This window comes from Chiloscyllium punctatum, chromosome 3 (assembly GCF_047496795.1).
Source record: "Chiloscyllium punctatum isolate Juve2018m chromosome 3, sChiPun1.3, whole genome shotgun sequence".
Classification (NCBI taxonomy): domain Eukaryota; kingdom Metazoa; phylum Chordata; class Chondrichthyes; order Orectolobiformes; family Hemiscylliidae; genus Chiloscyllium; species Chiloscyllium punctatum.
The window spans coordinates 33,557,985-33,578,950 of record NC_092741.1 but is presented as its reverse complement, the minus strand read 5'-3'; the positions used below and the strand labels follow the sequence as shown (position 1 = coordinate 33,578,950).

Here is a 20,966-nt window from a genome sequence, read left to right as displayed (position 1 = left end):
TTTCTTAATCATGAACTTATCCACATGTCTTTTAGATGTTGTAACTATACCTAAATCAACCATTTTCTCTAGCAGTTCATTCTACACACAAACCACTGTTTAAAAAAAGTTGCCCCTCATGTCCTCGTAAAATCTTTCTCCTCTTGACTTAAAGATATGCCACCAGAATTGAAATCCCCCTGCCCAAGGAAAAAAAACCCTTATGCCACACAAATGCTGAGCAATGATCACCTCCAACAAGGGAATATCATTGCCCCATGTCATTTAACAACAATACTTGCTGAATTCCCCCACTATGAATACAATAGATGTTACCACCAACCAGAGGTAGAAATGTAAATAGTGAACAAGTCAGAGGCAGGGAATCCTGTAGTGAACAGCTCACTTCCTGACTCCCCAAAGGGCATCCACCATCTACAAGGAGTCAACAGTCAGGAAAATGCAAAATTTCCGACTTGCTTGAATACATCAGGCCTCCAATATGAAGAGGCGTGACATCATCTAGGACCAAGTACTCCACTTGAGTGGTACCAGATCTATAAACAACCACTCTCAGTGCGACCGAAGTTAGGCCATTCTACCACTGTACAAAATTTGGTTCCAAAATAGAAACCCATGGCACATTAAAATTACATCTGATAATGCTGCCACTACAGCACACTCTCTCAGGACACAAGTACTCACCCTGTATACTTCTTTGGTCTCCAGATCCCATAGCTTGATGCCACGACCCGCTGACAGCAACATCTTTCCATCCGGGCTGAGACAAAGACAACTGATGCTGCCTTTCTCGGCTTTCCATTTGCTATTTGGGGGAATAAGACAGATTTACAGCATAAAACCTAAACCAAATATACAGCTGCAGACAGAACACATTAGGCTGTTTATTACAGTTTCAGCTTATTTTTTAGCTGGGGATCAGCTGAGGAGATGACAGAGGAATCAGCCTGGTGAATTTAGCCTCTGATGTTTGCTCATTACTGAATGAATGATAATTGATTTTAAATAAATCATTACGTTTAGTTTTTAATTGAAGAATTATTCCAGCATTCCTATTTACAGAGGAAATACATGGAAGAATTTTAACTTGAATTTTTCTCCTCTGTTCCATGGACCAAGCAGCTCCTGCAATGTAGCTGGTCAGAAGTCTCAAATACTGCCATGGAACTAGTGACTTTCTTATCACAAATTGGAGCCAAAATCCATACACAGAACACAGAAAACAAACAAGGGCCTTGTTTTATCATAATTATTCAAATAATTCCTTTATCATTTAGCCACTCTAATTATGCTATTGATTTCTTTCCCTCCACACCCACCATTTCTCAAGGTTTAAGACGCATTAGGTTCAACACATGGAAGCAACCCTCTGGTATCTCACGTTAGAAACATTTTTCACTCAAAAGCCTATGTAATTGCTGAGCCACAGGACCATCATAGCCGTGAGCACAAGGCCCAAGAGGCCTATTGGGTTGGGAGAGACTTCCCTACGACAGAGTGTGAATCCAAATAAAATTGATACCAAGACAATTTTTTAAATTTACTGCACATTATGGTGAGGGGGACAATACTGAAGGGCAAAAGAAAGACAGTTTAATATCTTGGAAGATACAAATAATGAGATGACTGTGTATAAGGTTAACATCTCATATTAAATTAAACCTAAATGCCAATTCATTACCAAAGCAAACCAAGGGATTAGCCAGCATGCTCAGACAGCCAAGGATGTGTCGTCATATTATTCAGCAATATAGCGAAACCTTAACAAATCATCACAGCAAGACTTATGGAATCCCTGCTTTGGCATAATGAGTTCATTGTGCTCAAATAAAAAGTACAGATATTGATTTCCAAAAATCACATGCTGCACTTTTTTGGAAAGTCTGCAGGATGTAAGAACTGGCACCATTTAGTATAACTCAACAATGCTGAACCTTACTCAAAATCTAGTAAAACAGTGTATTCTTTAACAAATGACCCTTCACAGCTAAGTCCTTTCTAGCAATTGTCACCCATCCTGTCCTACTTCAAAATATAAATCTGTGTAACAAAACCCAACAATAAATATTAATGTTAAAAACATCCAGTTGCATTGTAAAGCACAGATAATGTCTAGTGAGCAACTGAAAGTTTAAGTTCCAAAGTGAAAAATAAAGACTCCTGGGTACTTCTCAAATATCCTAAAATATTAGATGCATACAAATATGCATTACTCAAAGTACAGAACAGTTTGCACAGTATTAACTAATTAATCTCAAATTTCACAGAAACTAGCAACATCTATAGCTCTGTTCAGTTTTGTGAATGTCTGAATGTATTCAAATAGACAATTAACTACTTCATTGTGCAAAATGGCATTCCTGAAAATCCGTAATGAGGTCCCAGCTTTTCAGAACAGATTAGTGACTTAGAAAAATGGAATACCTAACTCAGAAGGTAACAAAGTTCCACAACTAATAGCTATAAATGGTAAGGATAGGAACACAGATGGGCTAAGCAATTAGGAAAAATTGTGGTTATAATGTCTAGCATAGGTATAAGTTGAGTGCATGTGTATGGTTACCCATTTTGATTGCCAACAGACAATTCAATATTTTCTTCATGATGAAATCTATCAAATGGAACAAGTACTGATGTAATGATGTTCGAAAAGCTTTCATGATTGCTTATCACCTCAACTTTATTCAGTTTTGAAGATTAAAATGTAAATTATAATACATCTTAATTAGACATTTACTCATACTTATTATTAAAATCTCAGTTTACTAATGCATTTTCTTCACAGAATGACAGTCTCAATATAAAAACTAAAGACAAGGCTTATTTCTTGAGGATGATAAAACTTTTCTTCTATAAAGTGCGTGTTTTTCAATGAAATTCAAGCACTGGGCCAGCAGACTTTAAAAATGTCACTAAATTTCAGATTTGGATATTCACGGAAGAGTATTCTATCTTTGCATGTCACAAGAAATACATCTGTATCATCTGGGGCTAAGAAACCAAACGAGCATTTGTTAAACCATTGGAATTTCAACAACCAGCCTAACAGATCTTTCCAATTCAATGTGAAGAAGCAAAAAATATTTTTACCTTCCCTTGGGAAGGGAATAGAAAAGAAAAATAGGAGGTGGTGGTTGGTTGGTAGTAGCAAGAGATATACATAAACAGCAAAAACTTTATAGCCCACGGAAGACTTCCATACTGACCATTTCACTTTCCCTGTCGGTACACTCCATTCCACTATGTGCTTGTCATCTGAACAGCTATAGAGACAATCACTTTCCTGATGCCACCGCACACAATTTACTTTATTGTCATGTCCACCACCCTGAAAGAATAACAAGACTAAAGTTAAGAATAAGAACACACAACTGAACAAGATTTCAAATTAGGAATTATATTTATAGTGGTAAAAACACCCATGTGGAAATGGCTAGGAACTAACCACAATTTTGAACAAGAGTCACCATGTCTCTTGCACAGAAAGACTGGCTATCAAAAAATATAGTTTTACCTCAAGTTTCAAAGTATGAGTCACCAGCCCTACTATCTGATGCCACTTGGGAGTCTGCAAAAACCATCAACTCACCACAGATGGGCAGTATCTGCACACAGTATTCAGCAGCGACACCCAATTCAGAGTACTGAACATTAAGAGCCAAGATCTTTTAATTCTGATCATTCAACAACATTGCTTAATTCAACGGATACAAAAATCCTAGAGCTGCCATATTTGGTCCAGGGAAGCCAAACCTTCCACAACATTTTTATAAATAATTCCCACCCATAGAACCTGCATCAGGTTCCCTTAAAATTTTCAAGATAAAGTAGAATGACAAGCTGGAAAATCAAAGAGGTACACACAACTCTCTGGAACCATCCTCCTGTTCCCTTCCCTGACTCCATCCCTTCCCCTGACCCCTTGTCAGATACTTACTTTCTGACATTCCACACTCTGATGCTGAGCTCAGCAAAAGTATTAGTTTTATCTGTCTGCATCCCCACATCAATGAATTTCAGGCACAAAATGATAAACTCTTCTTCCATTGCCTTCACACCCATTTCTTTTAGCAGAGGCCTTCTCCACATTCCAGATGACTACACTCATCTCCAACATTCTTCTCTCCACCTTGACCCTCCTTCTGGCCCTTTACCTGCACGTGACTAGTTCAGTGAGAACTCTCAACGTGATATTGGTTACCCTCATTGCTCCGCCTTTTCGTTTGAACCTAATGCTCTCTGAACTGACTGCACTCAGTGCTCTCAAATCCAACCCTGATCTTGTCACTAAGCCTGCCAATAAGGATGGTGCTGCTGTTGTGTAACGTACTAACCTCAATACTGCAGAGCCTGAGCGCCATTTCTCAGACATTTCCTACTTCCACCTGATCATGACCGTACCATCAAGCATCTACAAATGCAACCAACCTCATCTCACTTGGGCATCCCTTTGCAACGAGCTCCCAGGTCATAGTGCTCCAACCTCACTTCTGCTTTGTCCGCAAACAGGACTGCCCAGACAGACCCATTGTTTCCACCTGTCCTGCATTGCTTCCCGACCTCAAGCCTATTTACTCTCCCCTTTGCCATGCTTACACTGCAATTCTTCTGATGCTTTATGGTAATTTTAGAATTTCCGGTTCATGAGATCCAGCTGCCTCCTCTCTACCATGGAAGTGCAATCCTTTACACGTCCTCCAAACCACCCCCCCTCCCAAAAAAAAAGCAGGATGGTCTCACAGCCTTCTCTACTTCCTGGAAAAAAAGCCTGACCATCTCCATCCACCACCACCTGGCAGAACTTGTTCTCGCTTTAAAAACAAATTCTCATTTAACTCCTCTCACTTTTTTGAGGTCATTGGGTACATGGGAGATTGCTTGTGTCAATCCTATTCAGGTCCCCACAACTCTTTCTCCAGGAGAATGACACCATTGGTGCTGTTTTCCTCTCTTGCCCTGGACAGGAAAAATTAAAAAATTTAGCTTCCAACTTTCATCCTGCCATCACTTCTGACTCCTCACCCTCTCCCTCAATGCCTAGTTCCATTCTGGGGATAGGCTAGCCATTGTTATATACTATAAACCCGACCCCCTCAGTTTCTGCGAGTGCAGGTTGCTCTTCGTACTACAGGTACATGGTTCATCAGCGTAAATTGGTTATAATGTAATTGTCGAACTGTGGATGTGGTTTGGATAATGCAAACTTTCTACTGAACTGGTACAGCGATTTTCTATTAGCAATCTTCTACAGAGCAATTTTGTATAGCAGTTTTCCAAAGCATGGTTGCAGAGGAACACAGCTGTTGCAATTTAGCATAGCGACCTGTATACATCTTCACATCCTGCTTCCCATAAGGAATCAATTCTATTTTCCCAGTCTCCATTGCATCTGTTCTGATTATGCCACCTTCTGCAGGGGCTTTAGAAACGTTTACCTGCTTCCTCAACTAAAGATTCCCCGCTACTGCGGTCAACAGGACCCTTAGCAATGTTTGACCTATCTTCCTCCACTTATACCCTTTTCCCTTTCCTTCCTAACAATGATAGGGTCCCCATCCCATCAGCCTCCACATCCAAAGAATGATAAGCTACCATTTACTTCGTCTGCAGTGGGAAGCCACAACTAGACACATATTCCCCTCCTTTGCCAGCATTCCATAGGGACCTTTCCCTCCAGGACACTCTGGTGCATTCTTCTTCCACTCCCAATTACCGTTTCACACGCCCAACCTTCCCAGGCAATTGCAGAAGGTAAACCTGGGCATTACCTCCTTGTTCTTCATTACCCAAGGCCCCAAATATACGTTCCAGACGAAGCAAGGATTTACCTGTATTTCATTCAATCTAGTCTACCTCATTAGTTGTTCACAATGTGGTCTCCTGGATACTGGGGAGATAAAACGCAAGATGGACAAGTGCTTTGCAGAACATTATGGCACTAAAACAACCTCGAGTTTCTATTTGCCTGCCACTTCAACATACTGTCATGTTCCCACACCAACATTTCTGTTGCATGGTCTGCTGCAGTGTTCCAGCAAGCCTCAGCGCAAACTCAGAACATCATCTCATTTTCTGCTTGGGGATCCTGCAGCCTCGAGGACTCGACACTGAGCTCAACTTTAGAACCTGATTCCACCTCGCGAGTCCTGTTATGACATGAGCTGCTTTTAGCATGTCAGCCATTCTCACATACTTCTAGCCCCGTTACATGGGTTGCATTCAGAATAGCTCACCTATTTACTCCTACTCTTAGCTTTTATAATTTATTTAGCTTTTCTTCTGATCTGAAATCAATTATCTTCTCCATCAAGTACTTGTTCTATTTCTTTATCTTTCTGTATGGGCTTCATCTCCATCTGTCTGCTCACCTCCCTCCCAACTTCAGTTTCAGCATAAATACCATTACTGCCTAGCTGTTAAGAATTCTGATGAGTCACTGGACTTGAAGCATTAATTCTGCTTTATTCCCACAAATGCTGCCAGATCTGCTGAGTTTCCCCAGTAATATCTTGAAGTAGAATTACCCCCTTGGTTTAAGAAAGTTAAATGTAATTGTTGCACATGGTGTTGTAATTACAGACTAATCTTCTGGGAAAAATAAGACAGAATTGGATAGCGAAATGCAAATCCAACCATGGAAATAAGGTTCTGAACATACTTATATAGTAACATCTTTTCACGGTAGCATCTGTAAATACACTTCCTGAAAATAAATGAATTATGCAGTCATATGCTAACACAAATTTAAGTACCATAACTGAGAAAATGCAGTGTAAAGCAAGCCTTCATTCAAAAACAAATTGATTTGCATAAAAGTACAATTACACCAAGTCTAGACAGTCAACTAGCCAAGTTGAAATGTCCTGATGAATGACATTTTACAGAAGCAAATTAATGTCCACCTACAAGGTGTGAACATGTACACATGCAGCCAAAACAGGCCTCCCATTCTCACCCTTGCTCTCAGTTAAGAGAGAATCTTTGTTAAAATTTTACTTATGTAATTCAGAATTTCCAACATTCTACCTATTGCAATATGAAAAACGTATATCTTACCAGTTTACTCTGTAGTTCTCCCTTTACTATGCTGTATAACAAAATGCTACCAACTGCTGTACCAATAGCCAACAGGTCTAATTCTTCCAAACCTGTTGCATCTTCTGATCGTCTCTTTTTCTTCTGAGGACCTTCCTGGAAAAGAAAATAAATTTGATACTCCTTTATGTAGTTTTTTTTTAAACATGAGTTACTATTAAAATCATTGAATAATGTAACATTAAAGTCCTTGATTTTCCAAGCCTAGACTGAACCCAAAGCCTTTTGTCATGGTAACTAAAGGAGTTGGAAAGAGTTTCTAACATTGATCAAAAATGAAGTTGATGGAAGAACTAGAAATTGATAGCTAAGGATGAATCTGCAATAACTTCAAGACATGCACATCTTCCTGTTGAGGTAGAACAGAGGAAATGAGGCACAACGGACCACAAAGAGGAGAATCTTTTTACAGTGAATCACACAAACATTAAATATTTTAATTTAATTCTCTCATCTCCTTTCCAAATTTTCTAAAGCCCCGTTGTGATAACTAGAAACTAGTAAGCATAATTGTTTTTTCTAGCTATTAATATGAATACAGAAGGTATTCCTTCTATTGATACCTAGTACCACTTTCATCCAAGTCAAAGAGGTGTGGACTGAAGTCAAACTACAGACCAACACTGCAAGGAGAGATGCAGTCGTTTCATTCTGACATCCAGGAAAACTCTCAGGGTGACCAAAGCTAATGTGCAACTCAGGCTCGACGTCATAATTTGCAACCCTCCTTCAACATGTCTCTTGTCAGCAATTATCAAATTCTGATGAACTCACACTGTCATTAACCTTGGCCTAATACTTGAGGCTGAGTATCTGACCACCACAAAGACTGAGGTAAAAACAATGACTGCAGTAAAAAAAATGACTGCAGATGCTGGAAACCAGATTCTGGATTAGTGGTGCTGGAAGAGCACAGCAGTTCAGGCAGCATCCAAGTAGCTTCGAAATCGGCGTTTCGGGCAAAAGCCCTTCATCAGCAATGAAGGCAGTGAGCCTGAAGCGTGGGGAGATAAGCTAGAGGAGGGTGGGGGTGGGGAGGAAGTAGCATAGAGTACAATGGGTGAGTGGGGGAGGGGATGAAGGTGATAGGTCAGGGAGGAGAGGGTGGAGTGGATAGGTGGAAAGGACATAGGCAGGTAGGACAAGTCTGGACAAGTCATGGGGACAGTTACTGAGCTGGAAGTTTAGAACTAGGGTGAGGTGGGGGAAGGGGAAATGAGGAAACTGTTGAAGTCCACATTGATGCCCTGGGGTTGAAGTGTTCCGAGGCGGAAGATGAGGCGCTCTTCCTCCAGGCGTCTGGTGGTGAGGGAGCGGCGGCAAAGGAGGCCCAGGACCTCCATGTCCTCGGCAGAGTGGGAGGGGGAGTTGAAATGTTGGGCCACAGGGCGGTGTGGTTGATTGGTGCGAGTGTCCCGGAGATGATCCCTAAAGCGCTCTGCTAGGAGGCGCCCAGTCTCCCCAATGTAGAGGAGACCGCATCGGGAGCAACGGATACAATAAATGATATTAGAGGATGTGCAAGTAAAACTTTGATGGATGTGGATGGCTCCTTTAGGGCCTTGGATAGAGGTGAGGGAGGAGGTGTGGCCGCAGGTTTTACAGTTCCTGCGGTGGCAGGGGAAAGTGCCAGGATTGGAGGGTGGGTTGTAGGGGAGCGTGGACCTGACCAGGTAGTCACGGAGGGAACGGTCTTTGCGGAAGGCGGAAAGGGGTGGGGAGGGAAATATATCCCTGGTGGTGGGGTCTGTTTGGAGGTGGCAGAAATGTCGGCGGATGATTTGGTTTATGCAAAGGTTGGTAGGGTGGAAGGTGAGCACCAGGGGCGTTCTGTCCTTGTTATGGTTGGAGGGGTGGGGTCTGAGGGCGGAGGTGCGGGATGTAGATGAGCTGCGTTGGAGGGCATCTTTAACCACGTGGGAAGGGAAATTGTGGTCTCTAATGAAGGAGGCCATCTGGTGTGTTCTGTGGAACTGGTCCTCCTGGGAATCGATCCGGGATGGCATCTTTGCAAGAGGTAGGGTGGGAAGAGGTGTAATCCAGGTAGCTGTGGGAATCAGTGGGTTTGTAAAAAATGGCAGTGTCAAGTCAGTCATCATTAATGGAGATGGAGAGGTCCAGGAAGGGGAGGGAGGTTTCAGAGATGGTCCAGGTAAATTTAAGGTCAGGGTGGAATGTGTTGGTGAAGTTGATGAATTGCTCAACCTCCTCGCGGGAGCACAAGGTGGCGCCAATGCAGTCATCAATGTAGCGGAGGAAGAGGTCGGTGTAATTACGGAAGATCAACTGCTCTATGTAGCCAACAAAGAGACAGGCATAGCTGGGGCCCATACGTGTGCCCTTGGCTACCCCTTTGGTTTGGAGGAAGCGGGAGGATTCAAAGGAGAAATTGTTAAGGGAAATGACCAGTTCGGCCAAACGAATGAGTGTGTACGTGGAAGGGTACTGATGGGGACGTCTGGAGAGGAAAAAATGGAGGGCTTGGAGGCCCTGGTCATGGCGGATGGAGGTGGAGAGGGATTGGATATCCATGGTGAAGATGAGGCATTGGGGGCCAGGGAAACGGAAGTCTTGGAGGAGGTGGAGTGCGTGGGTGGTGTCTCGAACGTATGTGGGGAGTTCTCGGACTAGGGGGGATAGGACAGTGTCGAGGTAGGTACAGATGAGTTCAGTGGGGCAGGAACATGCTTAGACAATGGGTCGGCCAGGGTGGTCAGGCTTGTGGATCTTGGGAAGGAGGTAGAACCGGGCAATGCGGGGTTCCCGGACTATGAGGTTGGAAGCTGTGGTTGGGAGATCTCCTGAGGCGATGAGGTTCTGTATGGTCTGGGAGATGATGGTTTGGTGATGGGCGGTGGGGTCATGGTCGAGGGGGCAGTAGGAAGAGGTGTCCTCGAGTTGACATTTGGCTTCAGCGGTGTAGAGGTCAGTGCGCCAGACTACCACTGCGTCCCCTTTATCCGCTGGCTTGATGGTGAGGTTGGGATTGGAGCAGAGGGATTGGAGGACTGTGCATTGTGAGGGAGAGAGTTTGCAGGGAGGGAGGTAGACAGGTTGAGGCAGTTAATGTCCCGGCGGCAGTTGGAAATGAAGAGGTCGAGGGCAGGTAATAGGCCAGCGCGGGGTGTCCAGGTGGATGCAGTGTGTTGGAGGTGGGCAGTGTGTTGGAGGTGGGCGAAGGGGTCCTCGGAAGGTGGGCGGGAGTCCTGATTGTGAAAGTAACCTCGGAGGCGGAGGCGACAGAAGAACTGTTCGACGTCAAGGCATGTATTAAATTCATTGATGACTGACTAGTATGTCTAGTCTCAGTCATTTGTTATTGAGATTATCCATGCTTATTCCCAATGTACTCAACTATCCCAAAGTTTCATGGATATCTGCCCATCTTCCATTAACCACAAACATAATGTTATAACAATGGTTACAAGTATTCATTGCTGTGTCTCCAGAGAGATAGATTTCTCCATTGACTAAACGGTATGGCAGAGAAAAAAAAAGCCATTTTGGGAATTCTTTTTTAAAAAACTATCGAAAAGTTAAATACATAGATTAAGAGGTTTCTGAATAAAGATATTTCTAATGTTCTACACGAGATGTACATTATATAGTTACTGAAGCATTTAAAAAAAATCCATCTAAGAACGTACATATGCACCTGCAGACTGCACTACCTTCAAAGGAGAGAATTAATCAGAAAAACATTACGTAGAATGGAGAGAAGAGGACATGGCAAACAAAATACGATTATTCTTTAAATAAAGTGGTTATTACTTTCTTGTGACACACTTCCTGTTGGCTGTTATTTCCAAACTACTCACCTACATCATTCAAATTTAAAATCCAAACATTTACCAAATGAAACAAAGGTAACTGGCAGTGGTTTGTGTTTAAAGAATGCCAATGAATTAAGCAAAAACATAGAAAACAGGAGTAGTAAGTCAGTCAACACCTTGAGTCTGTTCTGCCATTCAATATGCTACGGCTAATCAGCAAGCTCAAGATCCTAATCCTGCTCTCTCCTAATATCGCTTGATCCCATGAGCCACAAGAGTTGCATCTACGCCCTTCATGAAAACACAATGTTTTGGCTGCGACCATTTTCTGTGGTGGTGAATTTTACAGGTTCACCCCTCTCTAGATGAAGATTTCTCAGTCCTAAAAGATTTACCCCTTATCCTTAATCTATGACCCTTGGTTCCAGATATCCCACCATCGGGAATATCCTTCTTGCATCTGTTAGAATTTTATAGGTTTGAGACTCTCTCCCCCTACCCCCCCCCCCCCCCCCCCCATTCCCCATTCTTCTAAACGTCAAATACAATCAATCAATCTCTCCTTATACAGCAGTCCTGTCACGCTAGGAATCAATCTGATAACCCTTTGCTCCACTCCCCCTACAGGCAAAGACAAGTAAACCTGCTCACATTAAGCAAAAATCAAGAGCAAGGAAAGGCACAGAAGCCCATTAGATGCATGATTATTTGAAAAAAAACTCAGTCCTGCTCAGAGCCTGAAACATTATATTCCCAGTTTTCGAACAATACATACAAAACATGGATCCCAACAGCCTAAACTCCACACGTCATTATAAGGAGGTAAGTTTGCTGTAAAACCTGTTAGCGCAGATGATGCCCGCTTGCAAACCCAAGAAATGAATGTTAACCTAGGTAGGATGCCCCCAATGACTATGGGTCACAGATTTTCAATACAGGGTAGGCCATTTAGGACTGAGATGAAGAAAAATTTCTTCACCCAGAGTGGTGAGCTTGTGGAAACCTCTGTCACAAAGTGGTTAAAGCTAAAAGACTGAATGTTTTCAAGTAGCAGTTAGATATAGTTCTTAAGGTTAAAAGGATTAAAGGGGAGGGCAAGAAAATGGGTACAGGGTGTTGTATTGGATAGTCAGTCATGATCATATTTAACAGCACAGCAAATTGAAGGACCAAATGGCCTAAGCTTGTTGCTATTTTCTAGGTTTGTATAATTGGGACATTCATTAGGACTTGTACTTACCAAGTGACAGTGCCAGATTCATGGCTTCCAAAACCATCACCAAAAATCTAGCAGCATCTGTGCAGGGAGTAACAAGTTAACATTCCAGGTTGCGACCTTCCATCACAACTCAGGGTTGAGTTTGATGAAAGGTCGTTGACCTGAAACTGTAACAATCCCACTCCAAGGTGCTGCATGACCTGGAGAATAATCCCAGTGTTCCATTGTTATTTCTAATTTCCAGCATTTGAAGTATTTTATTTCTCTATCATAAACATTCTGCAGTTTGTAGTCAAGAAACAAATTTGGTTCAAACTGGCATCTCGCTACAAAAAGATCCCCAAAGTAGGATAGTGACAACGCAGCTTTTGCTATTTCATGGCATTGGTTGAATCTTGTTGCCCAATTGCTAAGTGAGCTGTGCCAATGCATTATATATAAAATGGAAACTGTTTTTCAGCACAATAAAGCTTCTCACTTACATTTGCAGGCACTGTCTCTTTGAAAATTAGGTTGCAAGAAATGTATCCATTTGAACAGACTCTCAATGTATTGAGCGAAAGTCTCTGTCTTACTCTAACTGGAAATGGGACAACAAAGGCTGGGCTTCCCACAGTCAGACAAGAGTGGACTCGACCGGGTGGATGTTTAAAGCAATTCCGGGCAGGACTTATAGACTTTATGGTAAGGACCTGAAGAATGTTGCTGAACAAAGAAACCTTGGAGTGTAGGTTCATAATTCCTTAAAAGTAGAGTCACAAATAGACAAGATAGTAACGATGACATGTGGTACGCTTGCTTTTACTGGTCATTGCATTGAGTATAGGGGTAGGGCAGTCATGTTGCAGCTGTACAGGACATTGGTCAGGCCACTTTTGGAATGTTGCACTAAATTCTGGTCTCCCAACTATAGGAAGGATGTTGGGAAACTTCAGGAGAGAAGCCAAGCGTAGAGCAACTTCAGGAGGCAAATGGTAAAAAAAAACTTACCATGTGGACTTGGGGTCTTCACTTCAGGAGAGCAGCCAAGTGGAGAGCAACTTGAAAAGGTGGGTGATTGTGTTTGAATCTGAGTGGGAAACTGAAAGGTGACATCACAGGACAGCTATGCTGGAAGAACCCCGGTTCAGAGTCAACGAGCTGGATCTAAGCTTTATACATTGCAACACAAAGGAGGGGGAGTTTTACTTGGACGCTGTGTTTCTGGAAACACATTAGACTGACTAACTTGAATTCAGCCAGTGGTCAGGAACAGCAAGATGTGGCTGAGAGTGAGGCAGGTAAAGGGGTCCAGGAGGTACAGTTGCAAGAGTTTCTGCCCTTATTCTTGTCCAACAGTTTAAGAGTATTGCTCCCTGTATGGGTGGGATTGGGGACTGCAGGGAGGGTGAGCTGAATGACCACAGCACCATGGTGCAGCGAGCCATAGTGGGGTGAGATAAATGTTATTGTAACTGGGGATAGTATAGTTAGGGGCACAGACACTGTTCTCTGTGACCAGGATTGAAAGTCCCAAAGGTTGTTGCCTGCATGATGGCCAGATTCCGGATATCTCATCTGGGCTAGAGGAATTTGGAGTGGAAGGGTAAAGATCCAGTGGTCATGGTCCACATAGGTACCAATGACATTGATAAAACTAGTGCAGAGGTTCAGCTCAGGGTGTCTGAACAGCTGGGAGCTAAATTTAAAGAAGCAGAACGAAAAGGCCCCAATTTCTGCATGACGTTATGGGCATCACGGAGATGTGGCAGCAAAGGAATTAGGATTGGGAACTGAATATTCAAGGATACAAATCCTACTGAAAAGATAGGCAAGTGGGCAGAGGGGATGGGATTGTCCAATCAAGCAATGAAATTAAATCAATAATAAGAAATGAAACAGGGTCAGAACCATGTAGAATCTGTGTGGGTACAATTGAAGAACTGCAAAGGTTAAAAAAGGTCATGTATAGGCCTCCAAACAGTAGTCAGGAGCTGGAGCGCAAGATACACCAGAACATAGAAAAGATGCGTTGGAAAGGCAAAGTTACAGTAACCATGGGTCACTTCAAGATGCATGTGGACTGGGTAAATCAGGTTGGTAGTGGTGCCCAAGAAAAGGAATTTGTGGAATGTCTACAAGATAGCTTTTGAAGCAGCTCGTGATGAACCGCATTAGGGAACAGACAATACTGGATTTAGTATTGTGCAATGATGCATGCTTGATAAGGGAGCTTAGGATGAAAGAACTCTTGGGAAGTAGTGATCATAACACGGTCAAATTTACTCTGCAATTTGAGAGTTTCTGGGAGTAAAGCAGAAGACATAGCAGAGATTCATCCCGTGGATGAAGCAGCATGGTATAGGAGGATGAGGCAACCATGGCTGACTAGGGAAATCAGGGATAGAATAAGAGCAAAAGAGAAAGCTTACAAAGTAGCAAAGAATGTTAGGAAACCAGAGGATTGGGAAGCTTATGAAGATCAACAGCAGACAACAAAAATAAATGAGAGAAAAGATTAAATATGAGATTAAGCTAGCCAATAATATAAAGGAAGACTGTAAGAGTTCTTTACATATATAAAGAAAAGTGAGGCAAAATGATGCAGGAGAGGGAGCAGTGGGGAACAAAGAAATCGCTGAGGAACTGAATAATTACTTTGTGGCAGTCTTCACGGTGGAAAACACGGGTAATTTCCCAAAAACTCAAAAGTATGGGGACAGAGCTGACAATGGAGGTCATCATCTTCGAGGAGAAAGTGAGGACTGCAGATGCTGGAGATCAGATCTGAAAATGTGTTGCTGGAAAAGCGCAGCAGGTCAGGCAGCATCCAAGGAACAGGAGAATCGACGTTTCGGGCATCAGCCCTTCTTCAGCCTGAAGGGCTGATGCCCGAAACGTCGATTCTCCTGTTCCTTGGATGCTGCCTGACCTGCTGCGCTTTTCCAGCAACACATTTTCAGCAATGGAGGTCATCACCAAGGAGGTGTTAGAAAAACTGAATAGCCTGAAGATGGATAAATCACCTGGACCAGAGCATACAGCTGAAGCTAAAATCAGATCAATTATCTTATTAGATGGTACAGCTGGCTTGAAGGACCAAGTGGTCTATGCTTTTTCTTTGTTAGTAAGATTAGTCTGCTTGGTTGTTGGTTACCTCATACAAATTTTCCAGATAAAACATGATACATAGAACAGTACAGTACAGGAACAAGCCCTTCTGCCCAGCATACCTGTGCTGACCACAATGCCATTCTAAACTAATCCAATCTGCCTGTAGGGGGTCTATATCCTCTATTTCCTGTCTGTTCATGTGTCTGTTTAAGCATTGCTTTTGTGTCATCTCACTATTTCATATTCCCATACCAGGAAAAAGATTCAGGACTTAACCATAATTAGTACTACTGCCTCAGTGAGAATGTGTAGAGGGTATAAGCAGGCAGGGAAAGAGTTAAATTCTGAGTTTTGTGAAACAAGAGTTTCAGCTGAGCATGACTCAGATCCGATAAGAACTTACAGTTAACAATGGGGTGCTGGAGGCAAGAGTCATGGGTTAACAAGTTGGAAAAGTATTCAATATGTACAGCCATTAAACAAGATGAGGTAGCATTCAGCATATATGTCAGTTGACAAGGTGAAAAGTATTCATTATGTGAAGCTAGTTAATAAGGTAACAGCAGATGGGTTAATCTTTATTGTTGATGCTCACTGATTGTAACAGTCACCCGAGTAATGTTGCTATAGCTGGATGCTCCTCCCTGTAAAATGACCATATAGTTCATTGGGAAACAGCTCTTCCAGAGAATGTGAATTCATGTCTCTGTGCACAGGACTGCAACCTCTCCAAAGCCTTCATATCATTCCTGGTGTGGCAACCAGAACTGGACACAATACTTCAAATGTGGCAAAACTGAAGTTTTATGAAGCTGCAACATGACTTGTATATTCAATGCTCTGACCAATGAAGGCAAACATACTTTGAGTGTTCTCTACCATCTTATCTCACCTGCATTGCCACTTTCAGCGGGCTATGGACTTGCACCCAAGATTCATTCTTATTTATCAATGCTCCTATGGGTACTGCCCTTTACTGTATGCTTTCCTCTTGCACATGACCTCCCAAAAGGCATCACATCACTTGTCTGGATTAAACTCCATCTGCCATTTCTTTGACAACTTTCCTCACTCTCCACAACTCCAGCAAATTTCATGTCATCTGTAAACATACCAATCAGACCACCTACATTTTCATCCAAAATATGTATCACTTACAGAAACCCAGCACTGATCCTTGCAGAGCACAACTGGTCAGAGATCCTCAAAGAAATATGCTTAAGGTTCCCTTCTTAAGATACTTACATGTATGATGCAACTGCAATACTCCAACTTCTGTGAACAGCCACGATTTATTTCGGCAAGTACCAGTTTTTGGAGGATCACTTAACACACTGCACAACGTTTGCGGAGCGTGTCAAGTGAGGTTCTCTGAACATGGGAATCGCCCTCCCTTTATACAGGGTTTTACATCAGTCATGCATGCAAGACACACCCCTGCCCTGCCCCATAGTCACATGCCACCCAAAAACAAAAAGAGTGATTAGATTGTTTCCAGGAACAATGTGTGATCAGGTTATCCCTTGAACTGCACCATTTACAGAGTACGATTAGATTGTCACATCCTGACTGCAAAACAGAAAAACACCCCCCCCCCCCATGCAATTTCTTACATGTCAGAACAAATTAACCCTTTCACATCTCAACACCTCTATAAATAACCTGTCTCTTCTGTGACCAAGCAGATTGGTATCCAACTTGCCAACTTAGCATGGATCTTGTGACTTAATCTGGACCAGCCAGCATGGGACATCTTGTCAAACAATGATGCCAAAGCGTTTTTGTGGCAATCATTAGACCAAATGAACAATGTTAACTTTCTTTCAATCACAAGCTGGATAGGCTGGGACTTTTCTCACAGGAGCGTAGGAGGTTGACAGGATTTTATAAAGTAATGAGGGGTATGGATAGTTGATAGTAGATGCCTATTCCCTAAGATGGGGAATTTCTAGAGTAGAGGGCACATTTTTAAGGTGAGAGGAGAGAGATTTAAAAATGACAGGTGGCATTTTTTTTAAAGCAGAGGGTGGTTTGCATGTGGAATGAATTTTGAGGAAATGGTGGATGCCAGTACAATTACAACATGTAAAACATATTTGGACAGAAGCATGAATAGGAAAGGTTCTGGAAGCCTTCATCCGGAGGCTCACTGAAGATGTAGGGCTTTTGCCCGAAACGTCAATTTCGAAGATCTTTGGATGCTGCCTGAACTGCTGTGCTCTTCCAGCACCACTAATCCAGAATCTGGTTTCCAGCATCTGCAGTCAATTGTTTTTACCTCACTGAAGATGTTACCTAGTATGGTGACGGAACACCTGAAAATGAACCTTCCAGCTCAGCGAGCAAACCTGCATCCAGAACCTCAACATGAGCTATAAATCTTCTCAATACTCACTAATAGGAAAGGTTTAGAGGAATATAGGCCAGAAGCAGGTAGGTGGGACTAACTTAACTTGGAATTATGTTCGGCATGGATTGGTTGGACCAAAAGGTCTGTTTCTGTACTGTATCAATCTATAAGCAGCTTTGCTACTTATGTATTGAGAATATTCAAAACAGATTATATTTGTAGATATAAACAGCAAAAACATGGGATACTCTAGAAATTTGGTGTTTAAGTAGACGATCAGTCATGATCTATAATGGCCGAGTATAGTCAAGGTGCTGGATGGACTACCCCTAGTTCCATATTCCATATTCCAGATGTGAATCTTATTAAGATGCAGTTTGGCAGCCATGGTGAAGAGGAGTATAAAGGGCCAGAAACTGAGCTCAGGGTCCAGTAATTTTAATTAATTCTTAGAAAAGGCAAGTGATTTGCAAGAGTTGGCCTTTGCTGTATCCTCAGATATTGCCAGACATGTTCAGCATTTCCAGCAGTTTTTGTTTCAAATTTCTGTTGTTGCACTTTAATTAATACTTGTTTCAGCTTTAAAGTTATTGAACCACACCAAACAACCTCTTGGAAATGAATGAAAACCCCCAGGCTCAGGTTTTCCTTATAAGCGGATAGCGAGCTGAAACTCAAACCTATAGAGGACTGAATTGGTTAGATTTATAAAGTATAGCCATCTCTACCTTCTCATTCTAATGATTTGCCGAGCGCGCGCGCTCTCAAATCGAAAGCTGGATCGTTAATACACGAGTTCAGATGAGCGCAGATGTCAAACTTTCCTCCCCATTCTTCTTTTAGTGGAATCTCAAGACCTTCCTTGGATTCACCCTGCCGGCCATGCGAGAGAAACTTTCAAAATGATTCATATCCAGAACAAACGAGGGCCCTGCTTACTCCCTCTGAATACTAACCAGATTGTAGACCAACCCGCTTTAAAAGAAAATCTTTCAGATGAGCCAAAAATGGAGAGAACAGGAGCCGAACTTCTGTTTAACTCCGGAAAAGAGCTTTTACAACCCGAACCAAGTTATCTTCGGACGGTCGAACTAGCGAGGGGAAGCAAACATAAGAAGTCCAGCGGTCTCTTTTCAAGAGTCGGGGTAGGTGTGAGACAGGCCGGGTCCGCGGGGAACCACATGGAAGGACAGAGGGAGAGGAGGAGACACCCGAGGCCTCTCCTCCGGACTCCCCCGCCTGTTGCTGACGAGGCCTCAGCCGGAGCCTGGCGCTGATTGCCCCCTCGCCGCGCGCCTCACCACCATCAGCCCCCCCTCACCCCGGCCGTCTGTCCTCGCCCCTCCACCCCGCGAGCCTCCTGCTGCTGCTGACTAGGCCTCAGGCCTCAGCCCGAGCCTGCCACTCACCTGACTGAGTCGCCGCGGGGGAGCCCACGACAAGCAGCTGCAAGTGGCGCTGAGATGCGAGGAAGGCACGTACTCGTGCCGAAGACCGCCGCCCTGTGTGTTCCACACGCGAATCCGACCGTCCGCTGCGGCCGCCGCCAGGCACTGGCCTGAGCCCGGGGAGAAGGCGCAGCAACTCTCCACTCCGCCACCAACCGCCGCCATGCTGCCCCTGCACACGTGGTAGAGAGTGCGCAGGCGCGGGGCTGCCGAGGAAGGGGGTGGGGCAAAGGCCTGGGGCCACCGCGTCTGTCAATCATCAGCTCAAAGCCCACAGCAATCTGACTGCCCATATTGTCAAAGTACATTGCAAATAACATCTTCAGTAATCGCCTGGCTTAATTTACCATGTACCTGTATAGCATTTTTACTTCTAATTGAGGAAGACAAAATAAAGTGACTTACCTTTCTATAGCACCTTTCAGAACGTCTGAAAGCACAGTCAATGGAATAGCCATAATGTGGAGGAGCTGGTGTTGGACTGGGGTGGACAAAGTTAAAAATCACACAACATCAGGTTATAGTCCAACAGGTTTATTTGGAAGGACTAGCTTTTGGAGCGTTCTTCATCAGGTAGCTGGAATAGTACAGAAACAAATTTATGCACTGCAAGGTCTTACAGAATCACATAGAAGCTTAGTAGCTTGATTGGGTGGATGGCTGGTTTGCCATACAATGCGATACCCAGAGGGTGGGTTCAATTTCCTTACTGCCTGAGGTTATTATGAAAGCCTCTCCTTCTCAACCTAACTCCATGCTTCAGATGTGATGACAAAGAACAAAGAAAATTTATAGCCCAGGAAAAGGCCCTTCGGCCCTCCAAGCCTGAGCCGATCCAAATATACTGGCTAACCTATCGGTCAATTTCTAAGCATCTGTATCCCTCTGCTCCCCACCTACTCATGCATCTGTCCAGACACATCTTAAGTGAATCTACCGTGCCTGCCTCTAACACCTCTGCTGGCAATGCTGGCAATTCACCCGCCCCTGTGTGAAGTACTTGCTTGTGTATCCCCCTTAAACTTTCCACCTCTCACTTTGAAAGTGTGACCTCTCGTTATGGAATCCTTCACCTGGGAAAAAGCTTGTCTCTATCCACCCTGTCAATACCCTTCATGATTTTGTAAACCTCAATCAGGTCCCCCCTCAATCTCCTTTTTTCTAATGAAAATAAACCAACCTACTCAACCTCTCTTCATAGCTAGCACCTTCCATACCAGGCAACATCCTGTTAAACCCTCTCTGCACCCTCTCTAAAGCGTCCACATCCTTTTGGTAATGTGACCAGAACTGTACACGGTATTCCAAATACGGCCGAACCAACGTCCTGTACAATTTTAACTTGACTTGCCAGCTCTTATACTCAACACCCCATCCAATGAAGGCAAGCATACTGTATGTCTTTTTGAACACTCTATCCAACTGTGCAGCAACCTTCAGGGTACAATGGACCTGCACTCCCAGATCTCTCTACCCATCAACTTTTCCCAAGGCTCTTCCACTCATTGTATAATTCGCTCTAGAATTAGACGTGCCTAAATGCATCACCTTACATTTGTCTGGATTGAAATCCATCTGCCAATTTTCCGCCCAATTCTCCAGTCTATCTATATTCTCCCGTATTCTTTGAGGACCAGTGGGGTTCTGTCCTGGTGGCAATTGGAGGGGCAGGGTTCAAGGGCGGAGGAGCGGGAGGTGGAGGAGATGCAGTGGAAAGCATCGTCAACCATGTCTGAGGGGAAATTGCGGTCTTTGAAGAAGGAGGCCATTTGGGTTGTTCGGTAGTGGAATTGGTCCTCCTGGGAGCAGATGCGGTGGAGGCGAAGGAATTGGGAATATGGGATGGCGTTTTTACAGGGGGCAAGGTGGGAGCAGGTGTAATCTAGGTAGTTGTGGGAGTAAATGTACCCCGACCCTCCAATCGCCACCAGGTGGTAGGTCCTCACCTACCACCCCACCAACCTCCAGATACATCGTATCATCCGTCA

General features: G+C 43.5%; 1 protein-coding gene and 1 non-coding gene across 2 annotated transcripts in view; both read right to left on the bottom strand.

Annotated features, from left to right (window-relative positions):
* wdr43 (WD repeat domain 43) overlaps positions 1-19,166 on the bottom strand; it is a 58,964-nt gene extending 39,798 nt beyond the window's left edge. Inside the window, exons 1-4 of the mRNA XM_072551374.1 lie at positions 18,940-19,166; positions 7,057-7,191; positions 3,207-3,328; positions 685-805 (exon numbers count right to left, since the gene is read on the bottom strand). Of these exons, the coding sequence (XP_072407475.1) occupies positions 685-805; positions 3,207-3,328; positions 7,057-7,191; positions 18,940-19,143 (582 nt within the window). The 5' untranslated portion in view covers positions 19,144-19,166. The remainder of the gene's footprint in view (positions 1-684; positions 806-3,206; positions 3,329-7,056; positions 7,192-18,939) is intronic.
* On the bottom strand, positions 1,708-1,781 carry LOC140473201 (small nucleolar RNA SNORD53/SNORD92). The gene has a single exon (XR_011958163.1). It is a non-coding gene; the product is annotated as a small nucleolar RNA SNORD53/SNORD92 (small nucleolar RNA).
* Positions 19,167-20,966: the final 1,800 nt, after the last annotated feature.